The sequence below is a fragment of the Lacerta agilis genome, chromosome 17 (genome assembly GCF_009819535.1).
Source record: "Lacerta agilis isolate rLacAgi1 chromosome 17, rLacAgi1.pri, whole genome shotgun sequence".
In the NCBI taxonomy this organism is placed as follows: Eukaryota; Metazoa; Chordata; class Lepidosauria; order Squamata; family Lacertidae; genus Lacerta; species Lacerta agilis.
In genome coordinates, this window is record NC_046328.1 from 29,925,949 (window position 1) to 29,952,044 (window position 26,096).

The 26,096-nt window shown below is 47.0% G+C and overlaps 1 protein-coding gene across 2 annotated transcripts in view; it reads right to left on the minus strand.

Annotated features, from left to right (window-relative positions):
* Window positions 1–26,096, minus strand: part of PCP4L1 (Purkinje cell protein 4 like 1) — a 42,852-nt gene that overhangs the window by 11,050 nt on the left and 5,706 nt on the right. For both annotated transcript variants that reach the window (XR_004425725.1, XM_033136012.1), the window contains exon 2: window positions 925–979. Coding sequence is in view for 1 of the 2 variants with exons in the window: in XM_033136012.1 (XP_032991903.1) it covers window positions 925–979 (55 nt within the window). In the remaining variant the exon portion in view is untranslated. The remainder of the gene's footprint in view (window positions 1–924; window positions 980–26,096) is intronic.

Genomic DNA, 26,096 nt, shown 5'->3' on the forward strand with positions numbered 1-26,096 from the left:
ACTAATTCTATAGCTGTTTAAATGTGTGGATAGGGTTTTGTTTGTTTGTTTGTTGTTGTTGTTGTTGTTGTTGTTGTTGTTGTTTTAACAATTTACTTGTGTTTTTACCTTGTATATTTATCCTGTGAACCGCCCTGAGATCTTGTGATGAAGGGCACTATATAAATCTAAACAGCAGCAGCAGCAACATTATTTGTGGGAAGTCAATGACTGTTTTAAATGTATGGCATGAATGTGGCCTAAGTGAGTCATGTCCATTATTTTCAGTGGTTCTGCTCGGGGAGATTGGGGCAGGAACGAGCTCTGTCGCTCCGCTTGACCCTTAGAGCCCCAACAACCTGTGGGGGTTTTTCGGGGGGTGCCTAGCCCTGGCACTCACCCCCAACCTCAAATTAGCCAGCACTGCGTTGTTTCTTAAACGGAAATGACGCGAAACACGTCCGCCGTAGCCTCCGCAGTGGACCAGAAGCCACCCTATACTAAACCGCAACAGCCCTCCCTCCCCCCCGTACCGTAGAACACCATTCCTGTCCACATACTGTAAGTGCCCCACTATCTGTGCTCTCCGGAAACAACAGAAGACATTTTTTTGTTCCTACAAACTTTCCCAGCTGGAGGTCTAGGTCTTTCCTATGGGTTTCTACTTGCTATTGTTTTCAGATTTATCTGCTGTTATTTTCTGCATCATTAAAAAAAAACAAAAAACTATTTCCCAGCTGTTTTTAATTGCATGTTTTGCGTTTTGCCTTGAAACGTGTGTGGAAGGCGACATAAATAAATACCCTTGGTTTTTCCCAGGATGGGGGTGTGTGGGGATGATGCCCCTGAGACTGGCAGAGAAGTTGGCAGCCTGGAACAAAGAAGAGGAGACGATGAAGAGTGTGTGTGTGTGTGTGTGTGTGTGCGCCAGCTGCCTTCACTCACCTTTTTCTTCCTGGCCTGGAATCTCACTGGGGGACGGTGACTCATTGGAGCTGAGCTGCAGAGAGAGAGAGAGAGAGAAAAGGGCACTCCATTAGAACGTACTGTATTTTCGGGCACATGGCCTCATTTGCCTCCAAGCTCCCTTGTCATTCAGACATCCCTGTGTGCGTGTTTGCCTGTCAACGTCACGCAAGGAGAAGCTTCCGGAATAGCTGCCAGGGAAGGAGAGGAACTTTATATAGGGTGGGTGTCTCACGGGCACCTCTAGGGATGTGCTGACCTCTCTCTCTGCATCTTTTGTTCCTCTTTAAAATGATTTAACCCTGAAACACTTTTTTTGTTCTACGCCAAGTTTGTCCCAATGAAAAGATCCCAAACCTTTCTTCCTTGTATGGGAGTTGCTTAAGCCCCTTGATCAGTTTGCTGCTGCCTGTTCCAAAAATGTGTGTACTGTAATATAAAAGTCCAGCAGGCAGGGGCGTAGCAAGGGGGGGTGTAGGGGGCAGACCGCCCCATGTTCCATAAAGGAGGGAGTGAAAAATTAGCAAGGAACAATTACTGCCCTACTAGGGCGGTTCATAAAAAAACCCTTTTTTAAAAAAAACTGCCTGCTCCAAAGGTCTTATCTTACTATACTAGGGATTATATAGCTATATATGAAATTTCATGCATATCGGTTAATATCTTGAGCCTCCTCCACCAAATTAGCTGTTTACTTGGCTGTTTTCCTATGCTGTGAAGGCTGAAATTTCAGTTCAGTGGAGCACTTACTGTTCCCAACCCTAACCCTGTGGAAAGCCATCTAATTAGACTTTAATTTGATTCTGAGGTGTTTTTAGGAGGTGATTTAATTATTGCTTGATTTTATACCAATGTTATGTATCTGATGTTAGCCACCCTGAGCCCGACTTCGGCTGGGGAGGGCGGGATATAAATAAAAGTTTATTATTATTACTTGTTATTATTCCTTTGTAAGAAAATATGAAATAACGTAAAGCCATTTTTTGCTGGGGGGGAACCAATGGGGGGGGGGGGGTAACAAGAAATTTTCCGCACTGGGTACCACCTGACCTTCCTACACCTCTGCCAGCAGGTGATCTACACCGGGCAAAGTCTTTTTGGGTGGTTTCGAAAGATGAGAATGTGAGAAGAGCTTGCTGGATCCGGGTCCAGCATCCTGTTCTCACAGTTGCCAACAGGAAGCCTGTGGGAAATTCGCACGCAGAACCAGAGAACAAGAGCACTTTCTCATCCTGTGGTTCCAGCAACTGGTATTCAGAAGCATTATTGCCTCAAAAGCATAGCCAGCATAGCTAGTAGCCATCAATAGCTTTTGTGAATTTACCTGTAAGGACGTTCAGTGGTTGCTCATGAGTAAAGCGCCAGACGCAGAACTTCTAAAAACTAAGTTCTTTATTGTGCACAGCTATGTACAGTGGAGCAAAAGATCAAACATCCATCTCCTCACTCCGCAGAGTCCAGGAATGAGCTCTTCCTGTTCTTTGTCCAGCAAAAGAGGCGCGGGATTCTAAACCCACGCCTCCCCCTGCCCCGTCCTTCCCGTCTGCGCCCTCAGAGCGTGGGAACCTGACCCTGTTCCCCGCTATATTTCTGGTGCTCAGGCTCTGCCTGCCATCCTCTCAGAGCCCCTGCACTGCCTTCCTGCCTCTAACTCCCCCTCCCCGCTGGAGGAATGGTCGCTTCCGGTGCTGTCGGGGGGGGGGAGGACGAATTGGTAATCAGCTTAGGGGGTTCTCTATACTGTAAACGCTCCCGCGACCCTACCAGCCGCGAGGAGGGGGGTTTCCTGACATTACCCAATCCTCTTCTAAAGCAAGCCATGTTGGTGGCCCTCAATGCCTCCTGTGGGAGCGCATTCCATAGTTTAACTATTCACTTTGTGAAGAAGGACTTTCTCTTATTGGTCCCGAATTTTTCAATGTTCAGCTTCATTAGATGAAGCTGGAACAAGGAAGGTTCCCTCCGTGCTTTCGCTTCATGCAGTTTCCCCATTCCAAATCCTCTCCACACTCCACAGACAGCTGGATAAAAATTATTTTAAGTGAAATTAAATTAAATGCTCAAAATAGTTTTCAATTAATTCAGTTTTTTTTTTAAAAAAACTACCAGTTATATTAAATGCCACTTTTAAAAATGTGATGTAGCTTAAATACAGGCAGCCCTGTATCTGGAAGTTTTTAATGTTTAATGTTTTATTATGTTTTGATATAATAATATAAACAAACAAACAAATTGTTATTTATAACCCGCCCATCTGGCTGGGTATCCCCAGCCACTCTGGGCGGCTCCCAACAGAATAATAATAAATTCAAAAAGTGATAAAACATCAAACATTAAAAAAAAAATCCTGATACGGTGTTACTTTCAGATGTCTTCTAAAAGGCAGTTTATTTCCTTGACATCTGATGGGAGGGCGTTCCACAGGGCAGGCGGCACTACCAAGAAGGCCCCCTGTCTGGTTCCCTGTAGCTTCACTTCTCACAGTGAGGGAACCTCCAGAAGGCCCTTGGAGCTGGACCTGTGTCCAGGCTGAACAATGGGGGTGGAGACACTCCTTCAGGTATACTAGGCTCAGGCTATAAGCCGCCCAGAATGGCTGGGGAAACCCAGGCAGATGGGCAGGGTAATAATAATAATAATAATAATAATAATAATAATAATAATAATAATAAATTAAGTCTGAATTTGAATACTGATAAGCAAGTTAAATTATAAACCAAGGATCCAACTAAGTCCTACTCAGAGCTGACTCGATAAAATTAATGCATCTAGGTTAGGCTCTGTAAGCACACCTGTTTACTCTGCATCGAGTGTGTTCCCACCACCACTGCTTCAGGTAGCACCATTCACATAGCATTAGCCAAAATCCACATCTATCCTGCGTTTTTTCTAAAGAAATGCAATGTTTTGATGCATTATCCCCAAGCCAGCTTCAATCTGAATTGATAAAAGTAATGACTTAGCTGCGTTTTAAGCAGATAATGTGTCCACAGGCTTAGTCATCTTCCCTAATTCCAGTGGGTCTGAGTATGTCTAACACTGGAAACAGCTCCACGTGTTGAGAGCTGTGGCAAAGAATGAATACCTGTGGCTCCGTAATCCACGTGGTTATTTACATTTCATCTCCTGGAGAAAAGTTGTTTTTCTCCACCAATTACTAGCTTTGTATCTGAAAAAAAAATCGGTCTGTACAGTACAGTTTGTTATTGATTATGGCCCTTGTGTTTAGAAAATATATTTGTTAGTCTTTAAGACCGGGGTGGAGAACCTTAAGAAATTACTGGACCTCAACTCCTTTCATTCCTGACCATTGGTCATGCTGGCTGGAGCTGATGGGAATTGGAGTACCACAATGTCTGGAGGCCCACAGGTTCCCCCACTGCTGCTTTGAGGTGATGCAACACTCTGTTGTTTTTTGTCTTCAAGTAAAGTGGTCTTGCTCACTGTCCTTGCATTTGTACAGCGAAATGGCACAAATCTGTTGATCTCACAATTGCCTCGGGTGTCTCAAAACAGACATAATTGGGTTGCTCAACACACTTGTGAGCTGCATTGATTGGAGTGGTTTTGCATGTTGCTCCAGGGAAGTCCAACTACTTAATCTGGTTGCAAACCATTATCTCTTGGATTTGTCATCGCAGCCCGACGGGTATGCAGTCTTTATTTCAGAAAACGCATGGTTTACAAAATACGGAACCCGATTTAATCATTGGTTTCCCTCCCCTCTGGTGTTCTAAATTATTAGTTCAATTGCCTCAACTTAAATTAATCCTCCCTGACGGGGAGGCTTTCAAATCTCCACAGTGGGAGGACAAGAGAAAGTCACGGGGGGGAGGGGGGCAATTTTGAGCTGGAAAACAGCAGAAAGGGCAAGGTTTAAGTGCCTCCTTCTGCTGAATCTTCTCCACATTTGATTGCCCCAAACAGAAGCAGATCTGAATGGGCTGTTGGGCAGCTCTTTGCCCACATTGGCATGTAATATGTACCGGTAGTTCGGGCCTTGAAATACCAAGACTTGTCCAAGCCAAACGACTGGCAATTGAGCTGGCATGGGTGAAAAGCCAGTGGTTCTTCGTTCCATGTGTCACTTAGCCTGTGGAGCTCACTGCCACAAGATGTGGCCACAGGTGACACCTGCACATTTAACACACGTTTGAAGCAGATAGCTTGCCCCCCCCCCCAGCAAGAATACTGGGAGCAGTAGTTCACTAAGCGAGGCTGAGAATTGTAGCTTTGTAAGGGGTAGACTGCAGCTTCCCAGGATGCTTTGGAGAAAATTCATGCCCTTTGAACGTACAGCCTGGCTGTGAGCCTGTAACCCTAATTTAGGCAGCTTTAAAAAATAATAATGAAGCACATTCACAGAACATAGGAAAGAAGTTGGACTCGCAGTGATGTGTTGGTGTGTGGAGCGTTCCCGTTCAGCCATGTCCCGTTTTATCTCTCTGCTCCCCCTCCTCCAAAAGACCCCCAGTAAATCTGCATTCTGTGCGTCACGCTCAGTTCTCACTGGGCTGTTTTGGGGTTTTCCCCCTCCCTTCCCCCCTGGGGATTTTATGTGTACTTTTGCAAACCCGGGGATCCCCACCTCTGAATCTGCTGATAATGTCCCTCCTGAGTGCAGATGGTTCTGGCTACGTAAAACACCGGCACTCGCCAACCGAACATCAGCAATAATAGACGCAATTGCAGCTAACAAAGGAAATGAATGAGAAGACGAGGCGTTTGAGCCCGAGGGTGCAGTTGTGTCAGCTTTGGGGAGGGGGAAGAGGAACAGTCCGTGTCCCAGGCTGGGCAGCTCTTTGGCTGGGACTGAGCATTACAATGCAAGCTGGCAACTCTTCTTCATTCCCCCCCCCCGCCTTTTTTTTTGCATGGTTTGTGGAGGGATTGCGGTTGTGCGTGCGGGGAGGTTGCAGCATTGCAGCATCTGCTTCTTTATTACACCCTAGTGGGTGATTAAACTCTCAAGCAGCAATTAAGCCCCTGCTCTGCAAACCTCAGCAATCCTGGGAAGAAGCGCAGCAGGGAGATGAACTGGGGGCGGGTGGGTGGGGGGAGAGAATAGAAGGCTGCAGGACAAGGGACAACTAGTAAGGGGGGGGGGTGAGGGAAGGGGAAATGGTTCACGGAAGGGCAGCTGTCGGCTTTCCAGGACCCTGCAAGTCTTCTGCTCTTCAGGGACATCCCCAGAGAGCAAGCTTTGCCAACCTGGGGCCCTCCAGAGGTTTCCAGTCCATCTCAGCATCCTGCTTCCAAAGGCAAGGCCAGGAAAGCAACGGCCCTCCCCCCTGTGGCTGCCACCCCATTGATTGGTATAGACCGGGGTGAGCAAACTTTTTCAGCAGGGGGCCAGTCCACTGTCCCTCAGACCTTGTGGGGGGCCGGACTATATTTTGAAAAATAATAATAAAAATGAACGAATTCCTATGCCCCACAAATAACCCAGAGATGCATTTTAAATAAACAGATACATTCTATTCATGTAAAAACTAAAAACAGGCTGATTCCCGGACTGTCCACAGGCCGGATTTGGAAGGTGATTGGACTGGATCCGGCCCCTGGGCCTTAGTTTGACTACCCATGGTATACTATAGGCTGCCCCTGACCATGCAGGATCCATTTATCTCCCTCCTCCACGAACATATCCAGTCCCATTTTGAAAGCCATCTAATAAGGCCTGTGACAGTCACAGTTGTGCGGCATCCAATCCCGTACATTATTATGTCAGTGTGAAAAAGCCAATTTGTTGCACGTTCCTGAATCTGCCGCCGATCAGTTACTAATAATTGGCAGGCCCACACTGTAGTGTAACGTGAGAGGGAATTTATCTATATCTGCTCTCTATCCGTCATCCATAATTTTACAAACCTCCCTCTTCCCAAAACCCACTCTAGACAAATAGCCACAAGAAAAAAAAACACATTATCCTTTCCTCGCAAGGAAGAGACTTTCCTCTGCCCCTTGGTGGTTCTGGATGTCCTTGCCTGCCCCTTTCCGAGCTCTGTGGTGTCCCCTTTTAAAGATGGGGTCAAAAACGGCCTCCACATGCTGTAATCTAGGTTATAGCCACAACTTGTTGGATTTATATAATGGCATTATTGTTCCAGCTGCTCTGCCTTAAGCCTCTGCTCTGTTGCTGATATAATGAGGCTTCCCCAAATGAGACAAGCCATCGGTGGCTATTCCACGGGTGAGGCCAGATCCCGATCTCCCCGCACCCTGTGGGGAAACTGTGACAGGTGGAAGGACCCGGTGGAGGGGGGGGGGTCAGCTTTCACAGGTGGGTATAGGGAGATGGTCACCAAGCCAGACTGAGCATCACCTGTGGGTGGTGCGTGGCCTGTTCAGTCTGGCTCCTGCAGGGTAGTGGCGTTGCGTAGGTTGCCAGAGCCCAAGGCTGCGCGGTGGGAGGGAGTATGCATGCGCATTCAACTGCCTAACCCAGGAGATCGCAACCTCAGAAATAAGAAAATAAGTGTTGCTCCGTTGTCTGGAGAGGTCACTTCTTGGTTCGCAAGTTTTCAACAGTGCCCAGCGATGGAAGGATGCAGCTGTTTTGAGATAGCACCGGCTGTAGAAATTCTGCGCTCCTAACAATTTTGTGCCCAGGGCAACCGCCCCTATGCACTCCCCCCCGCATGCTATGCCATTGCTGCAGGGTTTGGGAATATGAACTGAGCTCTCCCTGCAGAACTGAATCCTCAGTTTATCAGATGGTGCACAGAGAGATCAGCCCTGCTTTATGTGAAGAAAGTGGCTACATGTCTCCTCCTGCCCCAGATCTGATGTCACGTATGACGGCTGGCGGGCCAAATACAGAGACCAAATATAACCCCATGGGCAGGAAGTCCCCCACCCATGGGATATACCATTAGTCCGTTGAGCACGGTGCTGCCTGCTCTAACCACTCATCCCTCTTTGGAGTGTCATCCAACTCTTAACCCGAAATGCAAGAGATTGAAAGGTGGACCGTGTGCATTTGCAACCTGTGTCCTGCCTCTCAGCTACGTTCCTTCCTAAACAAATCCTTTGTGATGTGCGTATGAAAACATGCTGGGAATGTGGCCTGTGTTGGAAATTCTGTCCTGCCATGTGATACCCAAAATCTTCCTGACGCAGTGTATCTGGTGTTGCTCCTGATGGTTGTCAGTCGTCCAGGACTCGCTTCCATGAAGCAGCATTCTCAGCACAGAAGCATGGCAGCCCTTCATCTTGGGATCGGACGCTGGCATTGCATTCTCCCACGGCCTTTCGGAGAGGTGAGCCATTACTGCAGCGGCCTTGCCAATAGGCTTGTCCAGCTCAGTATCAATGGAGGGGCTGCTGGTCATGTTGGAACCCAGGAAGACAAACTTTTCTACCACCTCAATGCTGCAACCTTCCAACAGTTTGACTTCACCCTCAAAGGTCCACTCCACCATTGTCTCCTGAGCCAGAGGGACACCAGCAACAATACAAACACACAATGGACAGCTTGTGGGGTTTTTTTTTTTTAAGTTGCTCTTTTGTTAATAGTGTTTTAGAATCATAGAGTTGGAAAGGGACCCCAAGGGTCATCTAGTCCAACCCCCTGCAATGCAGGAATCTCAGCTAAAGCATCCATGACAGATGGCCACCCAACCTCTGCTTGGAAACCTCCAAGGAAGGAGAGTCCACCACCTTCCAGGGAAGTCTGTTCCACTCGTGAACAGCTCTTACTGCCTGAAAGTTCTTCCAGATGTTTAGTCGGAATCTCCTTTCTTGCAACTTGAAGCCATTGGTTCGAGTCCTGCCCTCCAGAGCAGGAGAAATCAAGCTGGCTACATCGTCCATGTGGCAGCCCTTCAAATATTGGAAGATGTCTATCATATCTCCTCTCAGTCTCTTCTTTTCCTGACTAAACATAACCAGCTCCTTCAGCCGTTCCTCATAAGGCTTGGTTTCCAGATCCTTTTGGTTGCCCTCCTCTGCACACCTTCCAGCTTGGCAACATCCTTCTTAAATTGTGGTGCCCAGAACCAGACACAAATATTCCAGGTGTGTTTTCTGACCAAGGCAGAATAGAGTGGTACCATGACTTCCCTTGATTTGGACACTAGACTTCTGTTTGTGTCATGTCTTCCGGCTCGTAAGCTTGCTGGCAGAGACTGTCATATTTTGCAAGCAGCTCTGGAAGCCTTTAATAAGTAAATGCATATATGCACATGTAATTCAAAGCTGCATATTTATAGCTGCAGGGCTGACTCCCTACAGCTAAGCAGCCACCTGCACTGACCCCAGGGAACTCATTCAAAGAGGCATCCAAGGGTCTGGGCCTGTCTGCTGACCACAGCTCTGGACCACAGCTCTCCGAGAAGAGCTGCAAAAAAGCATTCCTGTACCTGGGGCTGTTATGGAGTCCACAATCACAGGTTCCTCCATCTGAGCACTACTCTCCGCAAAACAACATTAAACCTAGGTTACATCGTGGAAGCATTCACAAACACACCGCACTACTCTCCGCAGTCACGTGAATATGCAGAAACTCTCCATTACTCTAAGGCAGATCAGCAATCTCTTAATCTGCTTAACTTTGCCTTGCTATTGCTCAGCCGAGCCTCCCAAATCTCGTTATCTGCCCAGGATCCCGTCTTCTCGTTCCAGCTGGCACCCAAAGGCTATGCCTGGCCAAGCCTCCTCACAGCACCCTTAGGAGTCAGAGCAGTGGTCCATCGAGCTCCATATCAGCTGTGCCAGAACCTCAGGAACAGAAGCTGAGTGGACTCTAGATCAGTGTTTCCCAACCTTTGGTCTCCAGCTGTTTTCAGACTACAATTCCCATCGTCCCTGACCACTGGTCTTGCTAGCTAGGGATGATGGGAGTTGTAGTCCAAAAACAGCTGGAGACCCAAGGTTGGGAAACACTGCTCTAGATGACCCTTGGGGTTCCTTCCAACTCTACAATTTGCTAAATTCTAACTGTAGAGGAGGGGGAACGAAGTGGTGTAACTGAGAAGGTGGCGTGGCCGGCTGGCTGCCACAAATCCAGAAGAGGAGCATTTTGCGCTGCAACATTTTGTTGCAGGCCCACCCAGCTTGTTTTAAAAATAAACGCAAAGGCCAACAAACTGCCTACCCAAGGCTCTGTGATGGCAGTTTCCAAACTTCCTCCCTTCAGAGGCCACGCTCCCTGTCAAGCTATGTGCTGATAAGCCTCCCAAGTTCTGCTGCAGAGCACCTGATCCTCGCAGGGGATTTCCCCGGCTCCCCGGCCATTCTGTGTAATTAGCATGTGGGCCCCAAGAACACACCTGATGCTCCCCCTGTGGCTCTGTGGTGAGGGAGACGATTGGGAGTGGCGAGAAAGCACATAGAGCGAGAAAGGAAGAAGAAATGTAGATGGAAGCAGCTGCCCATTTCATTTTCTCCTTTCCCCAATCTTAAATTCAGTTTTCCACATTGGGGCACCAATTTGCAATTTTGCTTCTTTAAATCTTCACGAAAACCCACCAGCATTTTAGTGCTTCACATTTTTCAATGTGAGTTTGCTTTATGGGGTCTTCTCTTTTTTTTGCAAATAGAAGGCATTTCTGAACGTTGTTTTCATTATATGCCTTTTCCTGCATAGTTGACTGTTCTGTGTGCACCTGAGTACGCATGACGTGGCTGGAGAACTGCGATGCCAAATCCGGAGAACGGGGAATTCCAAAGGAAACGTTTCAGTCTGTGTATTGTATTGGAAAGTGAGTGGAATTTAAATACAAATGGAATCAAATTCTCCTCCCCCCCCCCATCATTCTCTGAGTATAACTTTGCGGGGAGAAACCCTCCATATTAGCTCAGGTAATTTATAAAACAAAAACCTTGCATTCTAGTCACATAGCAGGAGGGGTGGGCTGATCTGACACCCCCCGCCCCTTAAAGAAAGGGTGAGGACTAGGAATGGGTGATACCTTGGTTCTCAAATGCCTTGGTACTCAAACAACTTTGGACCCAAACACTGCGAACCTGGAAGTTAGTATTCCGGTTTGCGAACTTTTTTTGGAAGCCGAATGTGCTCCGTTTTTTGAGTGTTACACTTCTGTTTTGAGTGTTACGCTGAGGTCTGTCTGTTTTTGCTATTTATTGATTTTTTCTTTTTACGGCTGTTTTCGTTTTGTTTTGGGTACTGTGTGGAATCCAGTTCTGCTATTGATTGATTGATTGATTGATTGTGTGACTGCAGTACATTGTTTATTGCTTTCACTTTATGGATAAATGGTATCGTTAGATAGTAACGTTCATGTTAAATTGCTGTTTTAGGGGTTTTTTTTTACAAGTCTGGAAAGGACTAATCCATTTTGCATTACTTTCTATGGGAAAGCATGCCTTGGTTTTGGAATGGACTTCTGGAACGGATTAAGTTTGAGAACCAAGGTACCACTGTATCTGGTTTTCAACACTGTGGTATATCACCAGTATTAAATAGTGGGTGGACATAGCAGACAACACAATGATTCTCCAAGCAGCTCTCTTTATTCTCAGGCTGGAACAGAACTGAACCGAAGGGCTGAGCCAGCCTGCTTATATAGTACTCAGTAACATGCAACAGTAGCAACTCTCTCCCTAGCTACCCAATCCGTGAGCGGCACTCTCAATCCTTCATTTGCATGTGCGGACCTGAGTGAGAACTGCAGCCACAGTAGGCAGAGTGAAACTATATACACAACACCCCTAGTGGCCTAGCGTGAGAACTTCAATACATAACAACCAGCTAAACATTGTGATATACCAATACATCACAGTGTCTGAAATAAGGAAGGAGCCATGTAGAGGGGCATTGGTTGGCATCCTGGTTTTCCCCCACATCGTGATTTTGTATAGCATGCACGCGCGCGCGCACACACACACACACACCATGATTCACAATGTATTGCCAGGTCAAAAATTATGAAACCAAGACCACAATATGGATTTCAAACCGGTTTGGGATGATATATCGCTCAGCCCTAGTGAGGGCCTGATTCGTATTCCTCCATGTCAGGAGTGTTCCTGAACACTTAAGAAAGTCAGAAGAGTTTGTTGGGCTAGCCCAGCGGTGTGGCTGGAGGACTGCATTTCAAAAGCTTGGAGAAGTGCAAATTTAGAAGGATGGCTGAGTGGAAATGGAAGAGCAGCTGGGGTCCTTAGCAGCAGTCCTCCATGCTTTCTGTTGCATTCCCACTGTTTTATTTTATTTTAGATAGATAGATGTTTATTCGGCATTTGTGTCCATCCTACAATACAATCATACAATACAAAACAAGCAGTCAATCAAAAATCAGATAAAATCAAATAAAACAACGACCCAATACAGGCCGCGGATATAATAACATGACTCACAGGGATCAATATTTTCACTTCGATAAAACATATCTAAAAAAGAATTAAGGTTAAAATTTAGGCACCCAAAACTAAAACCAATGTCTAATTCTATTTTTGAAAAACATATCTAATTATCAGTAATCGGCTAACATCCCATTTTGTCTCTTGTGCGAGATGACGGCTGTTAGGAATCTAGCAACCTGTAGAGTTATATAAGGGTCCACATCTTGGAGAACCCAAGCAAGACGTAGGTCAACTGGCTTATCAGCAATGGACTGAATTATCGGATTTAATATACTGACACGTATTGATCTGTACATAGGGCAATTGAACATTACATGCTGTAGAGATTCAGTTATTATTTTATTTTTATTTGTTACACTCATCATTCTCACTGCACTTTGTGTCTGCTTATGTCAGTAACCATTCTGTAGAGGAAACGACAATACACACACACACACACACACACACACACACACACAACAATGAATGCAAAGTTTCAGCGCTAAGATGCCAAAGGACATCACTCCAAAACCCATTCAGTATTCAGGCCCACACTGTCTTTCTCCAGTCTAACAGAAAGGAAGCTCAGGCTATCTGTTACTCCAACGGAAGGATTGGGAGCGTGTGGTCCTCTGGATGACTCCAGCTTCCAGCATCTCCAGCCAGCCTGGTGAAGGGTCAAGGATGATGGGAGTTGGAGTCCAATTACAGTGGTGTCTCTAGTTACAAACTTAATTCGTTCCAGAGGTCCGTTCTTAACCTGAAACTGTTCTTAACTAGAGGCATGCTTTCGCTAATGGGGCCTCTTGCTGTTGCTGCGCCACTGGCACCCGATTTCCGTTCTCATCCTGGGGCAAAGTTCTCAACTCGAGGTAACTCTTCCAGGTTAGCGGAGTTTGTAACCTGAAGCGTTTGTAACCTGAAGCACTAGTTACTCGAGGTAGCACAGGCTCTGCTGCCAACTGCTTGTGTAGGAATCCCTGGCAGCACTACTAATTGTGGAACCCCTGGACATGCTAGCAATGAACCCCAATAATTCCTCAGCACGCAGCGGGGGGAGGGAGGGAAACCACAGCCCCACAGGAAAGAGCTCTCCTGCTTTTCTCTGCCTCCCTTTTGTTTTCCAACCACGTCTTGTTTTCCATGCCTGCTCCTTTCCAGAAATAGCTCGTATTATCATCTTAGTTTTCATTCTGCCACAATGTGTTTTCTCCCCACTGGGTCACCCATGGGCTGTACGCAGCACCGAGAACCAGCTGTTTTCTCTTCCCTTTTTTTTTGGTCTGTTTGACTGTTGCAGAGGCTGGACCCCTGCTGAGATAACATCACCCATCATCCTGTAGCCGTCAGTCAAGGACAGGCGAGCCGTGGGCTGAGGGGAAGGAGAGGGCTTAGCTATGGAGAGGGAGGGGAAAACATGGGCCGTTGCTTCCATCTCCACACCCCGCAGATAGTAGCTGGAACTTCTCTTAATTTCTGCCTGACTTGCTGCAGCCATAGGCAGCCATCATTGCTGCCTATATTATTATTATTATTATTATTATTATTATTATTATTATTATTATTATTTGCTTCTAGGCTGCCTTGAGAGGGCGAAGACCTCTCACCGTGGCGTACAAATTAAACAGAATAGAATACAGCGGAGATGGGGCCTTTCAGATATTCTGAACTTCAAACTCACATCAGTGTCAGCTTGTACAGCCTACTGCCGGGCGTTGATGGGAACTGTAGTCCAACAATGTATGGAGGGCCGCAGATTCCCCCAACCCTGTAATGCAACTACAGCCATGAAATCACAACTGGCCAGAACCAAACAATGCTAAACGTTTCGTTATATAACTATGACTGTCCATCGGCAGAAGAATAAAATAGGACATGAGCATAGCTCTGTAAAATTGGAGGGGACCCCGAGGGTTCTGAGGGTCACCTGGTCCAACCCCCTGCAATGCAGGAATCTTGTCAATAGCCTTCTTAAATTGTGGCCCCCAGAACTGGACACAGTAATCCATGTGTGGTCTGACCAAGGCAGAACAGAGCGGTAATAATAATAATAATAATAATTTATTAGTTGTACCCCGCCCATCTGGCTGGGTCTCCCCAGCCGCTCTGGGCGGCTTCCAACAAATATTAAAATATCACAGTAATATACTATTACTTCCCTTGATTTGGACTCTGTCCAAATCATACAACAGCACATAGAGTGTAACAAGGACTGAGAGATTGGGGGGGGGATGGGGGCTCATTTAATCTCACTGTAAACATGTGGTACAGTGACAATAAAGTATTTCTATATTTCTGTACTTCTGTTGATGCAGCCTAGAATATCCTTAGCCCTTTTTTTGTTGTTGCTTCATCATACTATTGACTCGTGTTAAGCTTGTGGTCCATTAAGACCCCTAGACCCTTTTCACATGTGCTACTGGCAAGCCAGGTGTCCCCCCCGTCTTAAATTTGTGCAGCTGGTTCTTCCTGCCTAAGTGCAGAACCTTACATCTGTCACTGTGGAAATCCATTTTGTTAGTTTTGGCACCTTTCTCCAATCTGATTCTGTCTCCTGCTGCATTACAGTGGTACCTCGGGTTACAAACACTTCGGGTTACAGACTCTGCTAACCCGGAAGTGGTACCTCGGGTTATGAACTTTACCTCAGGATGATAACAGAAATCACAGCGCGGCGGCGCGGAGGCAGCAGGAGGCCCCATTAGCTAAAGTGGTACCTCAGGTTAAGAACGGTTTCAGGTTAAGAACGGACCTCCAGAACGAATTAAGTTCATAAGAAGAGGAAGAAGAAGAAGAAGAGTTTGGGTTTGATATCCCGCTTTATCACTACCCGAAGGAGTCTCAAAGCGGCTCACATTCTCCTTTCCCTTCCTCCCCCACAACAAACACTCTGTGAGGTGAGTGGGGCTGAGAGACTTCAGAGAAGTGTGACTAGCCCAAGGTCACCCAGCAGCTGCATGTGGAGGAGCGGAGACGCGAACCCGGTTCCCCAGATTACGAGTCTACCCCTCTTAACCACTACACCACACTGGCTCTCTTAACCAGAGGTACCACTATACCTACCCTTCCCAGTTTGGTGTCACCTGCAAATTAGATGAGCATCACCTCAATTCCTTCATCCAAGTCATTTATAAAGACATTGAACAACAACGGGCCCAGGACAGAACCCTGTGGCACTCCATTTGTCACTTTTCTCCAGGATGGCGAGGTACTAGGAGGGAGCATTCTTAGGGTTCGTGGGAAGCTCCTATTTTCACAGGAGAGTGATGCTAGCAGGGAAGCATTTTTAAGAACATGTCGTCCCCCCCCCCCAGACTTGTATGGGTTTGTTTAACAGGTGTATCCTGTCGTTGATGCAATAGTATCATTGATGCAATAATAGTGCATAAGTGGTGCATTTATACTAGACAGTTCACGTTATTCGTTGCTCTGCGATGTGTCCTCAAGATTTACTGCACTACTGCCAACTGGAGGGGGCGCTTGTCGCAAAGACAGGGCAACAACCACCCATCCTACCAGAACATGTGTGGTAGAAAAAGTTACAGGACTGCAGCACGAAGTTACAGGACACACATCGATTGGAAACAAACCCTAACCCTGATCTCAAACAGTTACACCAATACCACCATGAGTGCAAATTCAGATTATAGGTACGTTTGTGCTGATTGAATCAATCAGGCAGCTAAAACTCATGCAATTAGCTGTTCCCACTTTTGCCTCTGGCCCTGCCCCACCGATGACCTGCGGCCCCCGGGAGGGAATGTGGCCCTCAGGCTGAAACAGCTGTATGATAGGACAAATCACACCAGTGTGCAATGGCTGTGGTCTTCCAGCTGAGCTCCATGGGCTAAGACCCCCTGTATTCAATGGGATTTCCTTTCACCAGGGAAGTGTGTGTCAGATTGCAGCCTTCAGAGGAGCAAAGGGAGAGAAATATTATTCAGTTTGCACTTTTTGGAACAATGTGCAAATTGAAAACCAGGCATCTGCTTCGGAATTCACACTACTCCGAATTTTGCCACGCAAGATCTCCAAGTCAGGTATTGTGGACAAAAATGCATCTACTGGAGTTAAAGACTGCATTAAAAAACAACAACCATGTATTCATGAAAAATATCATAACAAGAATGCATTATTTCGGGGGAAACTGCATTGCAAAAATGCTTATATCTGGCAACACAGCACACGAAGATTTGAATACTAAGTGAAATTTGCACTAAAATTCTGGTCAATACTTCCAAGGACTTAAAAAAATAAATCACAAACTGATGCGATAATGTGGAAGAATAGTCTTAAGACTCGGGAAAATTGAGAAACTGGTGAAAACTGAAATTGACAGATTAGCACGTCCCTACTTAGTGGTGGCGCTGTGGTCTAAACCACAGAGCCTAGGGCTTGCTGATCAGAAGGTCGGCGGTTTGAATCCTCGCAATGGGGTGAGCTCCTGTTGCTCAGTCCCAGCTCCTGCCCACCTAACAGTTCGAAAGCACGTCAAAGTGCAAGTAGATAAATAGGTACCGCTCCGGTGGGAAGGTAAACGGTGTTTCCGTGTGCTACTCTGGTTCGCCAGAAGTGGCTTAGTCATGCTGGCCACATGACCCAGAAGCTGTACGCCGGCTCCTCGGCCAGTAAAGCGAGATGAGCGCCGCAACTCCTGAGTCGTCCAGGACTGGACCTAACGGTCAGGGGTCCCTTTACCTTTACTTAGGAGATATGCAGCAAAGGGAAAAGAATGCAGGTGGAGACAATGTTTGGGTGTGTGGAGTTGACCTCCCCAAAATTCTTGATACTGTCCTTCCACTATGCTCAGGAGTACGAAGATGAACTCAAAGTGGGAAACGGCAGAAAGGAAAGAGGGGGTTGAGAGGCTGCTACGATGTGCTGGTGTGTGTGGTGTGTGTGTGTGTGTGTGAGAGAGAGAGAGAGAGAGAGAGAGAGCGCAGTGTACAACTGGAGCACTCCATCTTGCGGAAAAATAAATTATCTTCCGCTTGACAGGAAGCAGTGCCTGGGGGCCCCTGCACAGACAAAGAGTGCTGGAGCCTGTGCAGAAAAACGGAAAGCAGAGAGAGAAGCGGTTTTTGCTAAAACTCCCTCGCCCCGTTTTTCTGCACCAGGCATGAGGGAGACGCACTCAAGGAATAAAGAGTTTGGGTCATGTGCTTGCTTCGGCAGCACATATACTAAGAGTTGGGGCCCCAAAAGATGCTTTCTCTTCACCGAAAGATGCGAAGGGACCTGGGGGTTGGCTAGCAAGGGGATTGGGCGGCTGTCCAATTAAACCAGAGGGGTAGGAAATCTGTAGGCTCCTCCCAACATTGGGAGACTCCAACTCCCATCCATATGTGCCAACTATCAGCTTCCCAAAGTATGCGGGGACGGGGCTGAGGTCTCACCCCCAATCTTGAAAGGCTGGACCCCTTGAAGCCGCCTTCCGACATGTGTGGTGTCACACATGCGGTGTGACATCAGACATGCAATGTGACATCACATGTGCAATGTGATGTCATGTGTATTTCACGAGCACCCCCCCCAATGCCACACAGACTGATCCGGCCTCTAATTTGTCCCAGGCACAAGGGAGGATACTAGTAGTATACGGGTACGTCTCTCCACAACCCCACTGCAGTAATACAGTAAAGTGACCGCTTTGCACAGGGGTCCCATTCCTGGCCCCCGCACATGTTGGCGGAGCATGCATAAGACCACCATGACCCACTACACCCCTGTTTTGCCCTCTTCCGGGTCCAAAAGAACCAGTACGTCAGCGGTCATGTGTCATTTGAACGCACACAAAATGGTTGCCACCTGAACTAAAAATTCCCAGAACTAAAAATTCACCCAATGAAATTTGGAAGATCCATGACAGACAGGAAGGAGTCCTGTCTGTCATGGATCTTCCAAATTGACTCCTGCACACAGCGCGTTTTTCCCAGGCAGAATTTGCCGGAACTCAGTTTCGGCACCTCTCAGGTGGGCGCCATTGCCATTCTAAGAGAATGAGGGAGGTGTTCATGGTGAGTTCAGGCCCTCTATTTCTAGGAAAATAGCACTGGGAAGAAGTATGTATGCCATATTGAGCTCTTTGGAGAAAAGGTGGAATATAAATGTAATAATAAACTTTTTTTTTTTTTTTAAGAACCCAAGTCCATGAACTCCTACAAGCGACACTTTAACAAGGTATCCGCAAACTGTGTTTTCACCAGGAACTGAGAGCAGAGGTGGGGAACCTGCGACCTTCCAGATGTTGGGATTCCCACTAGGGATGGGGGAGAAAATCGATTTAAGTTTGCATTTAAAGGCAAACCTGACAAATTCTCATTCAATCAATATGTGAACTGAAATGCAGTTTTATCCTTAGCAATTTGCACATCTCCGGATTCCGCAACACAGTTTTCCAGTCAAGTAACAAGGACAAAAATATATATACTAGAATAAAGTGTGCACAGAAGCAAACGGTGGTGAAAATAACAGGTGAAAAAAAAATGCATTGTGTAAAGGAAAGTAGCTTTGCAGAAAATGCGTCTAATGGGCAAAATTGCAAACAAAGTGTGCTTAAAAAATACACCTATTCGTGAAAATGACACTCAAAAATGCATTCTATTAGGGAACATATAAGAATCAGGGAAAACATGCTTTGCAAAAATGTCTATACAGTGGTACCTCGGGTTACATACGCTTCAGGTTACAGACTCCGCTAACCCAGAAATAACGCTTCAGGTTAAGAACTTTGCTTCAGGATAAGAACAGAAATCGTGCTCTGGCGGCACAGCGGCAGCGGGAGTCCCCATTAGCTAAAGTGGTGCTTCAGGTTAAGAACAGTTCCAGGTTAAGAACGGACCTCCGGAACGAATTAAGTGCGTAACCAGAGGTACCACTGTACAGTATTAGGCAAAACTGCACCCCCAAAATGTGTATTTTAGAAGTTTACACTTAAATGCTGATGAATTTCTATGAGGATTAGATCTCATGAACTGATGTGGAAACGTGGAGAACAGACCTCAAGACTGGAAGAATGAGGAAAGGGACGGAAACACAACGGACCTGTTCACTCATCCCTACCTGGAAATGATCACAGCCAAAACTCCTCCTTTGCCACCCTCCTGTTCGCTCTCTGTAGCGCCCCCGGGTGGCGAGACGGCAGTTGTGCCACGCTCCCTCTCTCCTCCCCACCCGCACCAATTGTCTTGGAAGCTGCGCTGTTTTGAATATTTCTGCTTGGGGCTGTGGGTCTTCTGCATTTGCCGTTGCCGAGGCAACTGCAGCCCATCCCATAATGATCTCAATTGCATGCAGACACACACGAAGAAGAAGAAAAGAAGAGGCATATGCTCAGGGTAATCTCCCAAGGAAGAAACAGCAGGCGGCGGCGGGGGGTGGGGGGAGAGAAGATAATAGAAAGCTATTAGGGGGCTGAGAAGCTTTTTCCCGTTTTTGTTCACAAGGATTGGATCAGCACAGCCATATATATATAACTCGGAGAATTCAATAGGAATCAGAGCTCATGGAACAACTACAAAAATGTGGTGCAGACAAAAAGAGGGGCAGGAAAGCAAAGAGTACACAAAGGTCCTATACAATTTAGGAGTTCATTGCCCAACTTGACTTTTCCCCACCCGGAGTAGGGATCTTGTGCTCTGAGCTGCTGCATAACAGTCAGAAATTCAACAGGTGCCGGCACATTTCTTCCCCTCTAGCGTGGAGAAGCGGTGATAAGGGAACTTCACCTGGTGGATTTCTGCCTGTTAAAAGCAAAGGAGCCTGTCACGTGACTGCATTTGCCGTTCAAACTGACAAGACACCCTGCTTCTTGCCCAAATGTTTCTGGAGGTAAAGCTAATTTAGGGCCGTCACTAAGCCCTGCTGGCACCCCTGGGCAACGGACGGGGCCTTGGCAGTGCCTACCACTAATCCAGGCCCTCTGAGCAGCTGGTTCCAGGTTCCCTTTTGCTTTCCCACAATGCCCCCAAGCGACAGCACCACCAGGGGCATTCTGGGAATTTGCTATGTTTGCACACACATGGGTGAAGAGAAAAGGCGCATTAACAAGGTGGGAACTGACAACGGCCCAGAAGCTCAGTAACTCGTGAATTATGGCTACTTCTCAGCCGGCCCCCCACCCTCCCCCACCCCAGAAGAGGGCACTTTGCCTAAGCCCCCCACCCCCAGCCTGGAGCTTCATTGACTTCAGTGGGGCTTAGACTCCCAGATAAATATGCATGATGTTGCAGTCTCGGAGGGCTGGCAGCCAAAAATGCGGCTGGTTATTCCTGATCAATATATGGAACTTAAGTCGTCTGCAGCTGTCGACTCTGTGCACTTCCATTCATTCATCCAGGCTGCGTACATACTGTACTTTTTCAGCACATTTAAAGCATATGCTGTCCAAAAGAATCCAGGGAACAGTAATTCAATTCTCACAGAGCTACAGTTCTCAGCACCCTTAAAAAACAAACAAACTACAGTTCTCAATATTATTGGGGTGGAAGGTAGTACACTTCAAATGTATGGTGTGTATGCAACCTCACTCTCTCATTTTCTCTCTCATTTGTCCTTGGAGGTTTCTCCTCTGCTTCTATCTTAGGACTATTACAGAGAGCCAGGGCAGTGAGGTCCCAGGCCTTGAATTAGGAACTGGGGAGACCCAAACGGACATTCGGCCATCAATGTTCACTGGGCAGCCTGGGCCAGTCTCCCTCCCTCCTTCTTTAACCCACCTTTCAGGGTTCCTTGGAAGATTCAGCATTGCAGGGGGGACCCACAGCTTTGAGCTTCTTGGAGGAAAGTCAAAATATAGCCATCATAAATAACATCTTTCTTTCCAGACTCCGCTGCCCGGAGTTGCGACCCTCGCCAGCCCTGACCTCCTCCTCCTCCTCCTCCTCCTCAAGTGTTTTTGCTTGACTGCAAAGTGTCCTTGGACTGTGACAGTGCCTCATGCTTGTCTGGATGGAGGGGGTCAGGAGTGGATGTCACTGAACAAACCACTTCTTTGTTAGAAGAAACAAGGCCTACTCAGGGAAGCCAGGCCTAATGTGCACAGCGACTCTTCTCAGTAGGTCTTGCCCCTATGAGGTAGTTGCAGAGGCTGAAGATTGCCTTCCCACAGCTGCCTAAGTCTCCCCTGCAATCTGACACTCAGCCTACTTGCCTGTCTCTGCTCCTCCCTCTTCATGCCTCTTCTGGTCCTGGGAGCTTGTTGTGGCAGGAGAGGGAGAGACCTGGCTTCCTCGTCAGCCTGACTTATCGCTGCCTCTTGGCCTCCCTCCTCTCTTGCTTCAGCTTCAGCTTCTGATTCTGGACTTCTCTTTGCCACAGCCTCTTCCTGCTCACTAAACCCCGTTGCCCCTCTAGCTTCCTCTTCCCACCAATCTTCTCCCTTTGCCCACTCACTGTTGTCCCGCCAAAAATCCCCGGGATCTGAGCCTTCTTCCCTTTGGGGTTCCCCAGCTGGTGCCTCGCACCCTCTGCATCCAACACGTCCATGACAGAAGGGTGTGTGTGTGTGAGAGTGAGTGCCAGATTACGTATAAACTAAACAAGCAGGTGGCGCTGTGGGTTAAACCACAGAGCCTAGGGCTTGCTGATCAGAAGGCCGGTGGTTCGAATCCCCGCGATGGGGTGAGCTCCCGTCGCTCGGTCCCAGCTCCTGCCCACCTAGCAGTTCAAAAGCACGTCAAAGTGCAAATAGATAAATAGGTACCGCTCCCGCAGGAAGGTAAACAGTGTTTCCATGCGCTGCTCTGGTTCACCAGAAGCAGCTTAGTCATGCTGGCCACATGACCCGGAAGCTGTACGTCGGCTCCCTCAGCCAGTAAAGCGAGATGAGTGCCACAACCACAGAGTTGGACATGACGACCTAATGGTCAGGGGTCCCTTTACCTTTAAACAAGCTATAGCTTAGGGCCCTACTCTCTTGGGGGCCCCAAAAAAATTAAAGGGGAAAAAACTGGATGTACATTTCCAAAATATAAGATAAAAAACAAATAAGATAAAACCTACATACAGCAATAGTGTTTTGTGTTGTGTAGGCTCCTATGTTGTAAGAAATGGGCCCTGCCTGCTGGCCTGCTCCCTAAAGTATCACTGGTTTGCTCATTTCTATATATAGGGTGCCTACATTCTGCATGGACTGGTTGCATGGCAACATGCGCAAATGGCTTTAGATACCTAGTGTCCATAAATTACCATATACAATATATTCAACACAAAAAACAGTGACAATTTGTTGTTGACAAAGGACAGCTGGACATATAAAGGGCCCCATTACTTTCAGTAGCTTGGGGCCTCATCAAACCTAAATCCGGCCCTGGTGTGTGAAGACACCTCTGACTTCTGTGTGGCTGGAATGTCCAAGCGAGTGTTACATTTGTTGCTCCACAACTTTAACTTCTGGCCCTGACCCCGATTGACATGGGGCTCCTGGAAGGTCCCTATGAGAGAATACAGCCCTTGAGCTGAAAAAAGTTCTCATAGTAGCCCTGCTCCTCCATCTCTCCTTCCTCTCCTTCTTCTCCCCTTGTTTCCACAGGCTGCTCCGCCGTCACCCTCTCTTGCATCACAGCAGCCCAGCCAATGGCAGCCAGAGGCTCACCTGCTTCTTTGTCCATGGCCCTCTGGCATAAACAAGACTCTTTGACCCCTTCACTTCGCACGGTGCAGCTCCACCGCAAGACCAACCTAGGAAGAAAACAACACCTCTCTCTTTCCTTTGGGTTCCGGAATCGCTGCCAATCTTTCTGCCTCACACAAAATGCAGCCGTTTCCTCTCAAAACATTAGAGCGACTCAGCACCAGAGCCTTCAAGCAAAGTGGTGCAGATTCCCCCCCCTCCCCGCTCCCTCTGGGTCGTGGGAAATTCCAGCCCAGCCGTTTACAGTGTCGTCTTCGTTTTGGATGACGGAGCACTGCAGAATGTTGATTTTGGGGAAGGCTAGGGTTTTGTTTTGTTTTTTTAAAAATAATCTATTTATTTAGAGCTGCACAATTTAGCTGATTTTACAAGGGGGATATTGCACAGCAACAAGTAAACAGTAGAAATGATCGGTAACAAGGTCAGCAGCACCCAAACAGCTTCTGCTAGGCAGTTCCAAAAAAGATAGATAGATAGATAGATAGATAGATAGATAGATAGATAGATAGATAGATAGATAGATAGATACTGGTAGATAGATAGATACTGGTAGATAGATAGAGAATAGGAAAATTAAGCTTTCAATACCTTGACCAGACATGACACCAGAGCAAAAGAAATAAGGATATATACAGGGAACACAAGCTTTGCCACAAGACTGCCTAACTTCCAACTAAGAAAACAGACTCTTAAAAAAAAATCCTTCCCTCAGCTGTGCAATTTTAGAGCAGCGTACGAACAGGCACACAGGAGGTCAGGTCGGATTTATAGTGCTATCAGTATTTTTAAAAATAAGGTCAGCACCTTCCAGGAGGCAGCTTTGAAAATGTAGAACTAAATTTGCCCTGGCCCTGAAATCCACTGGATTTCAGTGAGATTTTCCCCAAAGATTGTCAGAGGAGGAGGAGTTTGAAGCCTCCAGATCTCAGGGCTTTTTGCGGGTCTGTTGCAGGTGTATGCTGCAACATGTCACTGATGTAGTAGCAGCACATTTGGGCATGATTTTATGCTGGACTCTCCACACATCAATTCCTCTGTATTCGTTGTTCTGTAAGACTACCTCAGTGTTGTTGCATTATTTCCATCGGGGGGGGGGCACTTTTGAAGTTATAGCACAGCAACACCAGGATAATCTCTCCCTCCCCGGAGAACACTGGGGATATAAAAAGTTACAAAGAAGTTACAGAAACATGCACTGATAGAAAACAAAGCAGTATAACCACCCCAAAACTATTGCAGCCACAAGCAAGTACTGAAAAAAGGTTTGCATATAATTAATTGCCTTTGTACCATCATGAGCACAAGTAATCACAAGTGCCCAATAAAAAGGATGTCTCCAGAGTGAGGAGCCAGGAGCAAACCATACATCATCCAAGCTTGTGTCCTCAAAGGTCCCACCACCTGAGAAGGTCCAAACCACATCACCATCTCCTTAAATTCTCTGCAACTTTGCATGAGGGGTGGCTCTCTGCTTGTTCATGTGATGCTGCTTAAGGTATAAAAGGGGCCAGACGCCGCCTTGGAGCAACATCTGCCTTTGTTGGGAGCTCTCCATGGTCCTGCAATCGCTGAGGTAAGAACCCAGTTCGTAAACAAGGGATGGGGAAACTATAGTCCTCCAGATGTTGCTGAACTACAGCCCCCAACATCCCAGGCCATTGGCTATGCTAGCTGAGGCTGATGGGAGTTGTAGTCCACCATCATCTGGAGGTTAACTACCCCTGTTTTACACACACACACACACACACACTCCTTTGCAGGGCCAGATAACTCCTGTTCAAGGTCAGGCCCCTCCAGGCCTTGATTAAAACAGAAGCAGTGCTGTGTCCAAATCTTATACACAGGCCTTTAAAAAAAGGACTGAAAGGAAGCTTTAAATAATAGGGCCACATAAACAGGTCTATTAATATTCAACCAGTCAGCCTGAGGGGTAGAGATGGAAAAGGGTTGTAAAATACCAAGATGGCTACAAGATTAGTCACTGAGAACAAAACAGGCACTGCATGAAATTGCAGGAAGCTAACAGGAGGCCAAGTGTGAACCTAATGGAAGCTCCTAAACCATGGACTCTGCGGTCCTCTGGATACTTCAACTCCATTTTCCATCAGCCCCAGTCAGCACAGCAAGTGGTCAGGGATGATGGGAGTTGTAGTCAATCAACACCGGGAGGGCCACGGGTTCCTCACCCTATACTAGAGTTTACAAAACTTGGGTCTGTGGCTGTTTTTCGACTACAACTCCCACCATCCCTAGCTAGCAGTTTGTGGGAAGCTGTGCTGTAACCAAAGTGCTTAGGGGATCCTCTCCAGGCAACTCAGGCAAGTAAGCCAAGCTGCGTGTTCCAGTTGGAATGGAGATGGAGGCAAGGCAGAGACAATTCTTTCTCAACACCTAATAAGGCAAAAACATGACAATAACCAACTCTACCCCCCCCCCCAAATGGAAGTCTTGCTTGGACACAATCTCACGCCGACCCAGTACCCCTATAGACAACAACTCTGACTTGAAATGACTGAAGTTCTTTGCCTGGTGGAAATATGAAGTCCTCGGTTCAGATTTTGTTGTGAGGCTATATAATGAAACATTATATGTACAGGTACATGAATACTGTATTTTTCGCTCCATAGGGCGCACCGGACCATAGGGTGCACCTCGTTTTTAGAGGAGGAAACAAGAAAAAAAAATATTTTTCTGGTTTTCCTCCTCTAAAAGCCCTGTTTTTTTGATGATCAGCTAAAAGTTTTGCAGCTTTTTTTGCAAAGGGAAAAGCCCTGGTTTTTTGAGAATCAGCTAAAAGTTTTGCAGCTTTTTTGCAAAGGGAAAAACCCTGTTTTTTTTTAGGATCAGCTAAAAGTTTTGCAGTTCCTTTTGCAAAGGGGTAAAAAGCAAAGAGGAAAAGCTCCATTTTTATGGGGTTGAACTCACATTCCTGCAGCTTCTAAAGGAAAGGGAGCCTTTTCTACAGTTTCCAGACAGATAATCTAATCAGCCAGTAACATGTCGCTGGGGAAACAAGCAACCTCCCTCTGCAGCACATTCAACAAAGGAGGCCTTGGCAAGAGGGCGGGGCTGAAAGGGAGCCGGGACTCTTATCTCTCTCCCGATCTCTTGCTGATCAGCTGCTGAGCGGGATCCTTTGAACACCCCCTTTTCTCTTTGTAAAATAAAAAGCATGATCTGCTTTTGGCCCCTGGGCAATTCGGCTCCAGGG